At 42.1% G+C, this 14,617-nt stretch overlaps 2 protein-coding genes and 1 pseudogene across 3 annotated transcripts in view; 2 read left to right on the plus strand and 1 right to left on the minus strand.

The window, feature by feature from the left end:
* The first annotated feature begins 486 nt into the window (after positions 1-486).
* parietopsin lies at positions 487-5,365 on the plus strand. Its single transcript, XM_085462213.1, has 4 exons — positions 487-912; positions 2,432-2,760; positions 2,910-3,155; positions 3,286-5,365. Exons 1-4 carry the CDS (start codon positions 561-563, stop codon positions 3,439-3,441), a joined length of 1,083 nt encoding a protein of 360 aa, XP_085318339.1. The 5' UTR covers positions 487-560; the 3' UTR covers positions 3,442-5,365.
* LOC146704819 (uncharacterized) lies at positions 3,457-8,073 on the plus strand (annotated as a pseudogene).
* A 561-nt stretch (positions 8,074-8,634) lies between these two features.
* LOC146704820 (A-type voltage-gated potassium channel KCND2-like) overlaps positions 8,635-14,617 on the minus strand; it is a 32,738-nt gene continuing 26,755 nt past the window's right edge. The window contains exons 3-7 of one of the 2 annotated variants that reach the window (XM_085462214.1): positions 14,194-14,356; positions 13,556-13,654; positions 12,364-12,462; positions 11,095-11,315; positions 8,635-10,220 (exon numbers count right to left, since the gene is read on the minus strand). In XM_085462214.1, coding sequence (XP_085318340.1) covers positions 10,046-10,220; positions 11,095-11,315; positions 12,364-12,462; positions 13,556-13,654; positions 14,194-14,356 — 757 coding nt within the window. In that variant the 3' untranslated portion in view covers positions 8,635-10,045. The remainder of the gene's footprint in view (positions 10,221-11,094; positions 11,316-12,363; positions 12,463-13,555; positions 13,655-14,193; positions 14,357-14,617) is intronic. The other variant, XM_085462215.1, reaches the window with a different exon arrangement.

Raw genomic sequence — 14,617 nt, forward strand, 5'->3', positions numbered from 1 at the left:
TCTTGGTCTGTAGTTTAAATGATGTGTTTATGAAGTGTTTACTTACGGTCTATTTCATTATTTATTAAACTGGAAATGGCCTGATCCTAACCCAGTGATTATGTCGTCATTTAAAAGGGCATGATCTGATCTGCCGACTTAATTAGCACGTATGTGTTCACTGAATGAGTAATCCATTCATTCTTTGCTTATGTTATTGGTATTATTACCTATACAAACAACAAAAGGTTTCATAGTTGAAATTTAATTTTCAGGACTAATTGCACCGGTGTTAATAACCACTCGAGTTTCTAATTACAGTTATAGCAGAGGGTTTATTGGGATTAATCCCCCACCCAAATCGTGTTACTGACTAATTTACCGTATTGCATCTGGGGCTTTAACTGTCAGGCAGGTGCAGGCTCTGGGATCTTAGAAAGAAAAAAAAAAAGCCTAGTGCTTTGACAGGGATCAAAAATGATCAAACCAATGATATTGGCTCCTGAGCTGAGGAGAGAGTATCTGGGGGTTCAGTCCCTGACCTCATAGATGCTTCATTAAGGCTGGATAGTTTGGGCACCATGGACACTAACAGCACACCTCTGAGCTCCAGCTCTCCATTCCCTTCCATCCAAACTGAGGTGGTGACCGTACCACCAACCATCTTCCCTCATGTGGGCTACAGCATCCTTTCTTTCCTCATGTTCATCAACACGGTGCTATCAGTGTTTAACAACAGTGTGGTCATAGCCGTGATGCTGAGGAATTCGGCTCTCCTACAGCCAATGAACGTTTTGATCCTCAGCCTCGCTGTGTCTGACCTCATGATAGGCCTTTGTGGCTCCCTGGTGGTCACCATCACAAACTACCAAGGCTCCTATTTTATTGGACACACAGCCTGTGTGCTCCAGGGATTTTCAGTCAATTACTTTGGTAAGTTTAGTTGTTATATGCGGTGTTTTTGTATGTGTGTGTTTCTGGAGTTCAGACTTTCTGTCTGTCTTACTGCCTTTGCTCCATAAAATCACATTATATTCTACCATTCTTATGCAGGTGACACTCAGTTGTATCTATCATTTTACTCTGATGATGTAAATTCTGTTCTCAAACTAATGAGCTGCATTGATTGCCGTATGCCTTGAAACTTTTTACAACTGGACAGGGACAAGACAGAAATACTTGTAGTTTCTTATTTATTATCCCTGTCTCTGAAACACAGTGAGCAGTGAGCTGAGTCAGGGACCTTGGCATTATTTTGGACAGTGATCTCAGTTTTGATAATTACTCATTTAACCAGAACTGCTTTCTAGCACTCAAAAATATATTAAAAGTTGGAAAATTCTTATCTCAAACTGACTTTGAGAAACTGGTTCATGCTGTCATATCAAGGATGTTCGAATATTATAACGCTGTGTTTTCAGGACACTCCAAATCATCAGTAGAATTACTTCAACTCATTAAAAACGCAGCAACCAGAATTCTTAAAGGTATGAAGGACAATGATACCCCACTATTGAAGGCACTGCACTGGCTCCCAGTACAGCATGGAATTACCTTTTAAATCTTTTTAATAGATCACAAAGCTCTTAATGGTTTGAACACCCCCAGTACATCTCTGACTTGCTCACTGTTTATGACCGAGTCAGACCTCTCTGGTGATCAGGTGTAGATCTTGACGTTCCTAGAATCAGATCCAAATATGCTGATGGTGCTTCTTTTAGATACTGTTGTCCTGCTCTTTGGAACAAGCTGCCTGCTGACCTGAGATCAGTTACATCTGTGGCAACATTCAAAAATAGACTCAAAACCTTTTTTGTTCAAACAGACCTACACACAGAGGTTTATATGTTTGTTTCTTCTGTTAAGCACATTGAGTTTACACATAATAAAATGTAGTGTATGAATCCAGTTGCCACTGTCATTCTGTCACAGTGAGACATACTAATTAAAATTACTAATGCTTTAGATTTCAGTGCCAAATCACAACAACAGTTGCCCAGGGAGCTTCATATTATAAGGTAAAGACCCTTACAATAATCGAGAGAAAATTATCCTTGTAAGCAAGCATTTAACAGTGGAAAGGAAAAACTCAATTTTAACAGGAAGAAACCTCCAGAAGAACCAGACTTAGGGAGGAGCCTGAAAGCTGAAGGCTCTGCTTCCCATTCTGCTTTTAAATATCCTGGGAACCAAGAAACATTAGAAAATCTTACATTTTTGGAGCATCTTTTTTAGCATTTCAAGAAATGACTTTTGTTTCTTTTGTGTTTTATGAATGTTTTCTTTGCATGTAGAGTTTAGTCACGTGTCAGATTTATCAGATATCTTCTTCATGACACCCGAGCATACTCAAAAATCATTGGAGTTGATAACTCTATAAAAGAAAAGAAATCCGAGTATGCCTTGAACTGTCTAAATGTCAGTTATGTTTTCTTGTTGTTGTCTTGTCTAGGTTTGGTGTCTCTCTGCACTCTTACTCTTCTTGCCTATGAGCGATACAATGTGGTATGCAAGCCAAAAGCTGGTTTAAAGATGAGGATGCGGAGAAGCATCTTTGGCTTGCTGTTTGTCTGGATCTTCTGCTTGTTTTGGGCTGTGGCGCCATTATTTGGCTGGAGCTCCTACGGACATGAGGGGGTCCAGACATCCTGCTCACTGGCCTGGGAAGAGAGATCATGGAGCAACTACAGCTATCTCATTTTCTACACACTCCTCTGCTTCATTATTCCAGTTGCAATCATCATCTACTGCTACTTTAAACTGCTGAAATCCATGAATAAGGTGGGTGTGTAATAGCTTTTGCTTATTCATTACACCATTTAAGCAACATTTAAAATTCATGCATCTATCTATGTTTGCTTGCAGTCTACCGCATGCATAGTAAAACAAGTAATTAGCTTTTAATGTGGCCCAACGTTGCTCTCTTCTAGCTGAACAGGAGTGTGGAGCTACAAGGTGGGCGTTCCAGCCAGAAAGAGAATGATCATGCCATCAGTATGGTGTTGGCTATGGTAGTAGCATTTTTTGCCTGCTGGCTGCCCTACACAGCATTGTCATTGGTGGTAGTTATAGATCCAGAGCTGCACATTCCTCCTCTAGTTGCCACCATGCCAATGTACTTTGCCAAGACGAGTCCAATCTACAACCCCATCATCTACTTCCTTTCCAACAAACAGGTAAAAGCACACAGGTACTACTGAGATAAAATCTTGATTGTGAACAAAGATTGAAGAAACACTGTTTGTGAAATTATTGCTCATATTTCCTGACAGTTCTTGTTCTTGGTTGTTTTTTTTTTCCTATCAGTTCCGTGATTGTGCTCTGGAGGTGCTGTCTTGTGGCCGTTACATTCCTCATGGGTCCACCAGTGTCAGCATCCGCATGCACTCTGTGAACAAGGGGAGCTGGCTGTCCTCCTTTGGCAGAAGCGTCAACACACACAGCAAGGTGTTGCCTCTGTGACAAAAAAAAGCTGTCATGGTTGTCAGCGTTCACTGGTGCCTCATCAAGAAGACAGACCAGGACACCTACAGACTCGAGTCTGTCACAGAGGTACCAACGTTGTTAGAGAACAGAATCAGCTCAGAGGCTGACAGGGATATTCAGAAGGTTGGACAAAAAAACGGGAAACTTCACCACAATAAAATGCTGTAATGCAACCCAATACCATGTAAATGTTGTGTTATTTTTTTGTTTTAAATGTATTTTCCTGACTAGAATATTATATTGCGTGGTTATTTTGTAGTCTCTTCTTTTGATCTGTAACATTTTACTAACAAAACCAGTGATGATTTTTACTTATGAATTGAAGGAGATATATAACAAACAGAAATACACTACATAAAAAATGTATGTGGTTTTCAATTTCTTTCCATTTTTAAACACACTAGGATGGTTAAACACACCCAGACTGCAGAGAAAGACTGCGGGAAACTGAAATCCTAGACTTTTTTTCTTTTCTTTTTTTTGCATAAATTTAATGCAGTGGCTCTTTTTCTACTCATTTTACTCATATAAGACGTCATTTCCTATTTTTCTTCCTAATATTGTTGAACTGTTGGGTAATGAATTGTTAATTCATGCATATAGTAGACTGTGTGACCCTTTTTACATTAGGAGGACTGTTCTGGGAATAGGTGATCTGTTTTTATGGAAACTATACAGCACACCATCCTCCTGTGTGATAGCATTATGCAACAACAACAAAAAAATTTGAATTAAAGTCAACAGTAGCCAGCTCCGTGGTCTAATCAATACTGACAGCTTGGTCAAATAATTTTATTTGTTTTTGGATTATGCAATAAGTCCTTCCTTTTCCCAACTCTCACACTTTCCAAACGCCTGCTGCACAAAAACATTGCTCCGGCATTATTTCTTTGTCGAGCGCCTTTGTGAATACGCAATGTACTCGGTAAAATTATTATTTTTTATTCTAGGGAAATAGCAAAGAAAAAATAATATGCTTAAATCAGTTTTTCTCTACCCACAAAATCGCATTAGGAAAACATGAGAAATTTCGGTGCACTTGTTAAGCAAGCTTGCTGCACAGCTCACCTTGTGCATGTTTTAACAATGAGTAGTCAGTCAGGCAGTAAAAGACTTTCATTTTACTTGGTTAGCCTGCTCTGTGGTCTGGCAATTTTTCATTTGTATTATTTTGTGATTTTTCGTCTGTGTAGACAGTTCAAAGGGGCATTAGGCGGTTCAGAGAAGGGTAACATAATAAAATCTCTGGGTCTGATTCAAAGGCAGGACATCGTGTCCCACGTGACACGTTCCTGAAGCAACGATGAGTCACGAAGAGAAAAATGCATTGCTGATTAACGATGGAGTAAAAGCACCCAGTTGAGGAGAATTTTTTTTCACTCTTGAGTTGGTGCTAACAAACAGGATAATTAATTTAAATCAATCACTGTAACAATCCATCATTAGTTTTACTCAAAAATTACTATGTGACAAGTCAAACTTCAGCTTTGAGCAGCTGGACCGTTCCGTCTGTGAGCAGCAGATCAGTTTTTCAGTGGTCCTAGTCAATGAAATCCAGCCACTCAGTCTCAGGCTTCAGGAACAGCCACAAGCACGGCGAAAGAGCTAGTTTCCCCTTTGGCGCACTGTAGTTATAAAACTGTAGCAGTATTTTTTAAATTAAATCTACACGTCACATTACATCACATTACACTGTGCACAGCTGAGTGATATCTTTCAGGTAATTGTTTAGTGCTCTGCTACAATATTTTACATTGTCTTTTTTTTTTGTCTGTATGTAAGCTTTGTTATATTAGTGTGAATCTGTTTCACTCTCTTGCTCACATTGTTCCCACCCACCTGTTTGGTGCGCTGTAAATATTGCAGATGGGCATCTGCTTCGGAATAAAGTGTTTTTGATCTTTTATCTTGTGGTTATAAGCTGCACATTGTCTTTGGCGTCCAGATATTGTCAGATGTGCGATAACTGATTTTGTTCTTTTCCAGAACTTCTGATTTGATTCCATATGTTACTGGAAGATATTTGATCAGCCTAATATGTTAGATGATCAAAAGCAAAATGCATTATATATTAATCTAATCCCAGATTTGGTGTAGTCCATAGCTTGCATATTTGAAGCAAAGAGCATTTCACACTTTATCTCCAAACAGGATTACACAGTGTCGTGCAATAATCCTGCAGCATTGCTCGCTTTATATCCTGAGCCAATTCAAGAACTCCCAAGTCATCCATCTGGCATGCTTAATGCAAAGCTTTTAACCTTTGTGGTGCACTGTATTAATATGACACGGACAGCTGTTCAGTTCGCACATATGCGCACAGTATCCTGTGCATTACAGTGCCATGCCGTCATCATCGCCGCATTATAGATTTGAACCCCTGCCTGTTTTTTTTTTTGTGTTTTTTTTGCAGTTATATCAGGATTGAGACAATGGTGACGTAATTGCTATTTAATTAACAGCCATCGTTTCCCCCCAGTTGTCTCTGCTGTGAATACACTGCAGAGCTTTTAATGAATGTGAACACTGAGGACTCCCAGGTGACCCGCCGGTGCTGTCGAGTGATAATGAAAAGGGCGGATTCTTTGGCGCAAATTGTCTGAGCTACAGGTTTACCAGTTAATATTATTCATTCAGTGGCGATAAGGGACGCAGGCTTGACGTGCGTTTGGTCAGCGTGGAAAGAGTGATGATAAAGAACTAAATATGTTGGCTCTTTGAATCCAGAGATGAGAGGCGAGCCCACACCTGCACTAGACTCTGGGAACAATACAGCCTTGGAGGAATACGTTGAAATCGCATTTGTGCTGGCGAACAGCTTTATTCTCTCCAGCACTTCTGTTGTGGGGGCTGCGGCAAATGTTTTTGTCATACTGGCGGTGTATCGGCAAAAGTCCCTGCAAACTTCCAATAACGCGCTGGTGGTCAGTCTGGCTGTTATAGACTTTCTGAGATGTGTAATCGATTGCCCGGTTCTCTTAACCATCGTTGTGAGTGTGTATCGAAACAGAAAAGTGGACAGTTTCATCTGTGATGTACAAATGGCCTCTTTTTCATTCAGCTGCTGTATCCAGTTGTTAACACTGGCGTGCATAAGTGCAGAGAGATACCAGGCCATTGCACAGCCCTTCAAAGCCAATCAAAGGAAAAGGCGAATTAAGGCGCTGATTCCTCTCACATGGACCTTCGCTATTCTGGTGTCTGCTTTTTGTGTGATATTTTTGAGGGACTCACCTTTGCATATGAAATGCCAACGACAACAGAGAGAAACGTTATTCTCTTTTGACAAATTTGGGCTTTACATGCTATTCCCACTGTGGGCAGCGTGTTTTGGTGTCATCATTGGATTCTACGCTCGCATATTTGCCCTGGTGAGATCACACAGCCGTAAAATATTTGACAAAGGTACTTTTACTCTTGCTACAAAAGACAAAAATGAAGAGAAGCCGGAGACAGAAAAAGCCGCAGTGGTGGAAAATGAATGTGGAAGATTTGAGCAAAACCCCACTTTGAGCTTAGGCAATGCTCAGACACAAGCTGAATCAAATTCACCCAAAGAAAAATCAGTACAATCTGTCTCCATCAATTCAGAGGATAAGAAAGAATTTAAAGATACAGTGAAGATGAGCAATGCAGAAACAAAACAAGCTCGGCCCCTTCCAGTACAGGCTACAGTGCTTACTGAGAAAAAACCTTTAAAAACAGAGCAGTCAAACCCCCATGTCATGAAGGTTGAAGTGAATCTGTCAAATGGAGATGCTGATTCAAATGTTAAGAGCTTAACCACAAAGCGGGCGTCAGTCAGTTTCAACACACAGGAACAGTCCAAAGACAGACTGAAGTCTGAAGAAGAATCCAAAGAAAACAGCCTCCTGCAGCCCCCATCATTGCCTGCACCAAATGTAAATTCTCAGTCTACTACTATCTTACTGACAGAGCCTGACCAAGCCCTAAACAACAATGAAGGAGAAACACTGACTGTTGCCTCACAGGCTCAGGTGACCGCTTCACCTCCAGTCTCAAGCAACGTCCCCGAAACAGAAGCAATGCAACTCCCTGCAGCGGTAGAAGGGGCTGTTTGCATGATGCCTTCAAAAGCAAGTAAAGAGAGAGCAAACAAAAAGAAAGAGGGCAAAATGGCTAAACGTGCTGGCTATATAATTCTAACCTTCCTCTTATTCTGGTTACCACTGATCACAACGATCCTGGTGAATTACTTGGTTCACAAAAACACAAACTCACAGGTAAGTGCCTGCAGAAATAGGCTTGTGATTTCTCTCTATTATTGCAGGGTCATTACCTTACAATACAAAACACGTCGGGGGGGGGGGCTGTTGCTGTGATTTAGTGCTATGTAAATGAAATGGGATTCACATGAAAATCTCTGTTGTGTTATACAAAGTTAATCTAAAGATCTCTTAATTCTTAAAATTGCCTATTGTTTTTCAGATAATTATCATTGAAGACATGGAGGTCCTGTCAGTGTCTGTTGCCTGCATCACATCACTAAGTGACCCAATCATATATGCTGCAGTAAACCCTCAGTTTTCTTCAGAATTTTATCGGCTGAAAAACAGGATGAAGTCCATATTTCATAAGAAAAGATAGACTTTCCACCCCTATAAACATCTTTTAAGTGGCTCTAGACCCAATGACTGTATTCATATTCGCTGTGCAAGTGAATATAGAATTTAATAACGTTTGTCTAGTCATTGTCCAAATATTAACTAAATTAAATCCCAGTTGTCAAAGTGGGATTTTTCTTTTTTTTTTATTTGGGTATAAGAAGCTTATTATTTTATATGCCGCTGCGTTATCTTAGATTTTATGCAGGCTGACTTCTCAGCAGTTACTAAACACTGCAGAGCAGCGGCAGTGCATGCTGTGAGAAGCTGCCTGGACTAACGCAATCAGCTCTGCAGGGGGGGTCGGTGCTGCGCTCTCTGTCAAACAATCACAGAGGCCTGCAGTCTGCCTCCAGAGACCCTGCAGCCGCGACCCACCGCTGGGCCAGTCAGGTCTTCACATGTCCTCCAGCAGCACCTAATTATTATGCCATTCTGTTATAAAAGATGCTCTTTGAGTGGTCGTGAAAAAAACATTATCAGATCTACCTAATTATTTTCTTTCTTTTTTTGTAAGAAAAGAAAAGACATGGGTCATTTAATGGATGTTTCCATAGAGCTACAGTATTTATTCTATCCACTGCACCAAATGCACAATGTGTGTGATCATTTGTCCCCTTTTCCCTTGCCGCTTACATATGTGGTCCGTGACAAGACTTGTGTTTCATTAAAAGCAGAATTTACATCATGACATACCAGGCTCACTTGTTTCCTTCCCACCAATCTCGTTTTTACTGACAAACCAACAAGAAGCAGAGACATACTTTAATAAAACAGAATTCGGCAATGAGAGCATGCAAATCCTTAATTCAACCAGTTAACAGACAGAAAGAGAATGCCAACAAGTGTCAACTAAATCTAGAAATAAGAGAGGAGCCAGCTTCAAATGCGGTTGAGAAAGTCCTAACTGAGATATTTACAACATGAAAAGTGTACAAAATGGCCCTTTGACACAGTAAACTCCACTGAGGCTTGCTTTTGAATATCATAAGAATTGGTAAGTCATTGGGATTGATGCTCAAAACTCTCTCATATAGTTTTCAGTCCAAATACCACGTGTCCACATTAGGGTTAGTATTAGTTAAGTGCCGCCGAGAACATTGACTTATGTTTCTACCTTGTGACCTAACTAATATATACCCTGTATAGTTCTCAGTATCAATTATTAACTAACGACAGCGGCTGTCACACAGATCCATATCAGGATGTCAAATATGTAAGCTAACACAGAATTCGTCATTTGACTTTCACTTTGCACATTTCACAAACATGGTCAGGATGCGTAGTATATTTTACTCGTCATCGAGCGATGTTTTTCAACTAGTTAATGAGTCAGTTAATGAATATTCACAACAGTTATCCATTCTGGTGGATGTACGATTTTTGGAATTTACAACAGTGAGGGGAGCGTTAGAAAACATGTCATTGAAGGGGGTTGGGGTTCAAAACAATCGATGTAACAAGCAGTGAGTGAAACGAATGTCCCGCGATGTGTAAAGGAGACTGATTTAATATTCACAAAGATCGCCTTCAGGCAATGAATATGTGTGCTTTGTCATCAGAGGCCATCGAGAATGACCTTTAAACATCCGCATTTCCTCCTTAAATCATAGACAACAAATATGACTACATTACATAATCAAAAATAAAGTTGTTTTTCTTTTTTCCTCAGTATTTTTAGGCAACGACGATGACCACGCGTTCCTCGCCCTCTTCCTTGCTCTTGCTGTGCTTGATGGAGCAAGATCTGCTGGTTCACTTCCAAGGCAGCTGTCCACATCATACTAATACCATGCAGAGTTTGACATCAGATGAGATAACAACTTCAAAAAAACCCTCGACCTCTGTTAATCTTATAATCCTTCTTAGATTATGGCAGGTTGATGCTCGGTGGTCCCTCTCCTCAGCATCTGGTGCTTCTTGAGACCAGTTAGCCGACCAGATAGGCGTGACATCTACAAGGCAGATACTCGGACAATGTTGCTCTGAGAGTATGCTGTGGTGGTGGAGCCGTCCCCGTCTGATGAAGTCACCACCGGGGCAGATAAGCTGACCATGGAGGGAGTGATGTAAGGTTCATCACATTTCAAGGGCACGGTCTCGTCGAGTTTAGCGTTCAGGCTGGCGCGACTGTGAAAGAAAACAAAGGAATTAAAAGAGGCTGAAAGGTCTGAGCTTGCAAAATGTACACGGCACAAACCTGTTATTTAATATGTTCTTGTACAACGTATACACGAGTGAGGATTGTATACAGGCATGAATACACGCCCTCTTTATGAAGTGGTTCATCCTGTGATGCGTATGCTGTAAAAATCCTACATTTTTAATTTACTGTCCGAGAACAGTCCTTTATTGTAAATACTGAAATGATGTTCCACACACGGTAGACGTTTTCAGAGCAATAGCACCAGACTACTCCACCCAGTTTGGAATCGCAGATTCTTTTTTTTTTTTTTTGACCTTCTGAAGTAACAAGAACTGCAGATCATTTATATTGTACTTGCCTATGGGAATGGGTTTGCTCAGGGGAATCTGCTGCCACCCGTTGTAATGAAGAGGAAGGGTATTTAATTTGTGGTACTCACAGGGGGGGAGAAAAAAGACCTGTTACTCTGCATAATTCACTGAATGTGCTTTCAACAGTTTTCATGAGAGCAATTAGGCAGGAAGCAGTTCCAGTGAAAAACAGTGAGGATTATTCCGAGATAACAGGAATACTGTGCTGGGATAACAGCATTAACTACAGCACGTTAGTGCGTTTATGTCAATACAACCTACATACTGTATATATGCCAGCTGTACTGTCGATCTTTTTTTCTTTCCTTGTGCTTGTAGCTGCTTGTTCATTTGTTGCTCTTTGCTGTTGCTGCATATCTCCACATTTATTGAGGAGGGAAGAGGTGACATCACTTGTAGATGTATGATCAAATCAAAAAACACACAAGTCATTCATTTAATTTCTCAGCATCCCAAAAAGCACTGTGAAGTCAGAGAGACTACATACCTGTTAGCCACTGGCCTCTCTCTTATCTGTATGGTGCTGAGCTCCTGGTTATTTGTGCTGGGCAGGCTGAAGCTGCTCTTCTTTCTATGGCGTCGAGAGCAGCATGAGCCCAGGCCGTGCGGAGACGAGGACACGGAGGAGGTCCGGGAGCCGGACTTGTTCATTACGGAGACCTCCATGCAGTTTGCCTGAAAGGTCTGCTCGTCCACAAACTCGTGATTCTGGAGAAGGAAAAAAAATTGGATTCAGTGTTGCTTATGAATCACTCTATTACATCGATGATTGGCTCTGCTCAATGATGAGTAAAGATGTTTCACAGTAAAGCTTAAACAGACTGAACAGAATCCACTGCAAAATTGTTTAATAATTGGAAAATGAATCATCAAGGGAATAGAAATATATTGGCCCAGATGTCCATATTAAGTGCCATCTGTGAGAACATTCACAACTGTTATCGCTGTGAAAAACGAGCAGAACTTGAAGGTCAGCCTTCAAGTGTGTTTCGGGCCCCGCCAGCAGGTGGCAGAGAGCGGCTGTGCAAGATCTGATGCCGTGCCTTGAATCTTATAGCTCACCTCTGTCACTCTTGGTCTGCTCTCTGTCTGTTATCTATAATGCACACTGTAAAAGACCTGATGTAAACCTTTTCATCGCCACGGGAATAGTGTGAAACCATTTTTTGGAGCTTTTCCCAGATGAGAGGCAAGCCGGTTAATAGGAGAGGGATCATCTCATGACAAGAAAAACTGATTCACTCCCTGCATACGTCTGTTTGCAGAGTTTAGATCTGCACGAGTGTAAACCTCATGTCAGAGCAAAGAATAAAAGAGGCCCCTGCATCTCTAAATTATTGATACAGTAAAATGAAGTACGCCGGTTTGTTCAGATGAAATAATCCTTGTGGATGGCAGAGCCACGGTATCTTTAGCATGTCGCTGGCTCGGGGACTCAACATTTCCCAGCCCCATTTAAAGCTATTTTTAACTTAGCTGAACAGGAAATAGATTGTACAGTCTGAGCATAGATGAAAAAAAAAGTCACTTTGTTTCTATTTGCAACTCACTGTAACAGGTTGGAACTACTGATGATACAGCGCAGACTGTAGGAGTAATGCAATGAAAGGAGCTTTTTTCCCCCCCACAGAGAGCTATTTTAAACCGTGTGAAGTCTGTTACCAAGATAGTAAAAAATGAAAAGTACCAAAGCTTTCATCTTCCAATCGACATGGCTTTAAGGTCTTCTAAGATTTTTTTTGTCTGTTTTTTTTACCGTGGTCTTTTCCAGGCAGTGCAGCAGATGATGATGCTGGCTCTCGAAAGGAGGGCTGGGGGCCTTCCCCACCAGGGCTTGTCCTGCCTCCTTGGAAGCCTTGATAGAGTTAAAAGAGAAAAACAAAACAAAACAAAGAGAAAACCACAGCAGTGTAGATGAGCAGGGTTACAATCTGCTAGTACACAGTCAACAGCAAGTAGCTCGGCGATGTAGTGGCGAGGACGCAAAAGCACCGAGAGTTGAAATGCTGATCTGTAGCATGGCAGCCAGTCCACTGAACCTAGTGACACGGCGACGTTTTAGGGGTGGGTGCACAGAAACTGCGACTAATCGCAGCGTCTTTACGCTGAGAACACTGGTTTTCTTATTCTTTCACAAATTTGATGATAAGAAGCAGGAAAAGTCCAATTCGAGGTGAAATCGCTTTCAATGCGGCAGCAGTGGCACACCTAGACACAGATCAAACACAGCGTACCAAACACAGCAACAGCATTCTGCACCATAATGTCACCACACATATGAGACACACTTTATGAAGCTTTGCGCGGCTCTGGGATGGACGGTATGCTGTATTAGTCTGCACTACAACCTGGGATGCTCTAGAAAATACGCACAAAACACACAGCAGATCCAAAAAAACACCCCCCCCTTCAAAAAAACCCCTCCCCAAATCAAACAGCAACAAAAAACAAACCAAAACAGAGTTTAGAGGAGATGTGGGCTGAGCGGACAGCCTCCACAGGTGACATACTGTCATGTAAGCCTTTGTCTCCCTCCTTCCCCTCCAAACCCTGTTGGACAGACATGCAGAGCTTGGTTAATGAGTAAGTGTGAGTGTAATGGCTGAGGCTCCACCAGAAGGCAAGTATGCCTGCCTGGTCCTCCTGCTGCATGGACAGAGAGAGGGAGTGTTGACAAGGAATGTCAATGCTGCAGCTGAGAGGGTTGATGTAAGAGAGGACGATCACACTGAAGCACTGGAATGACAGCAGCCCCTGTGTTACAGCATGAAAAGCTTCCCCGTGTGTGTGTGTGTGTGTGTGTATAGTGTGTGGTGGCATGCCCCCCCACCCCCGACCACCCTACCCACACCCCTGAGCAGAGTGACATGCAAGCATCAGCGAGGCCCCGGTCAGTCAGCCCCCACCCCCCACCCTCAAGCCGCTGCTTGGCCCCCAATCCGGTTTACCTCCTCCAGTGAGTCGATCAGGAGCCCATTTTGTTTGTAGCGCATATAGGCATTAGTGCCTCGAATCTTCACAGCACGGATTCTAGCGAGGCGAGTTTTCTGTTTGAACAAACAGACCTCTGTTTTAGCCTCTGACAGTTTGTCCGTCACACTAATTGGCTACGTCTTCCTCCACCACCCCTCCTCCCCACCCCGCCCTCTCCACCCGCCCCGGCAGCCGCAGTATTTAGTGGAGAAAGGGTATGCCCAAATCTACGATTAGGAAGTTCTGCCTTAGCAAACACTTTTAGAAAGAAATGCACATATTGCTATCGAAAAAGCTGCTGACACAATACTCTGAAGATCATTTGTTCTGTCATTGTCATTCGCTCTTTTATTTCCCTCGTTCCCCTCCCACCCCGAAATATACTTAAGCAAGTCAATACACACATACGCTCAATAGACACACAATACACAGAAGCACAATAAAAGATTAATATTCTGGAAGATAGCGTTTGCCCTGTCATTCTGTTACATGCGGATAAGACAGGGACAGAGAAGAGGGGGAGAAAAAAGAGGGCAGATAGAAGCAAAATAAAGACAGATAGGGGGAAAAGGAAGACAGTGGCAAAGGAACGGGGAAGGCGGGGAGCCAATACCCTCTGTGCTCGTCGTTTCTCTGCCCGCTGGCTTTGGTGGTAGATACGGCTGAAGTTTGACACTATGACAGGGACAGGCAAGGCAATGACCAGCACCCCGCTCAGAGAGCATATGGACCCAAACACCTTCCCTACGATTGTTTTTGGCACCATGTCACCGTACCTGAAACACACACAAAACAGATAAGAGTGAGCACACTGGGTAGGAACACAAACAGGGAAAATCTTCCACTCAGGAGGTTTATTTAGCATGTCAAGTTGTTGCGTGTGCCTAACGGTATTTTTAATAGTCTTGAAGATAGTTACGGTGACCTTGGGATATTTCACACCTTCAAATAAAAAGTCACACATTTGAAGTGGGCGAAGAATAAATAGGACTCCCTCTGATGTCACCTCTCCCCGGCCTAGTTTCTACACGCCATTG

This window comes from Copadichromis virginalis, linkage group LG7 (assembly GCF_057382275.1).
Source record: "Copadichromis virginalis isolate Kocher_CV1m ecotype Utaka linkage group LG7, C_Virginalis_male_GT1.1, whole genome shotgun sequence".
In the NCBI taxonomy this organism is placed as follows: domain Eukaryota; kingdom Metazoa; phylum Chordata; class Actinopteri; order Cichliformes; family Cichlidae; genus Copadichromis; species Copadichromis virginalis.

Coding starts and splice junctions, on each gene's coding strand:
- parietopsin (XM_085462213.1), top strand. CDS start 561: ATGGACACTAACAGCACACCTCTGAGCTCCAGCTCTCCATTCCCTTCC. Junction 2,761..2,909: donor TGCTGAAATCCATGAATAAG/GTGGGTGTGTAA, acceptor GCTCTCTTCTAG/CTGAACAGGAGTGTGGAGCT. Junction 3,156..3,285: donor ACTTCCTTTCCAACAAACAG/GTAAAAGCACAC, acceptor TTTTCCTATCAG/TTCCGTGATTGTGCTCTGGA.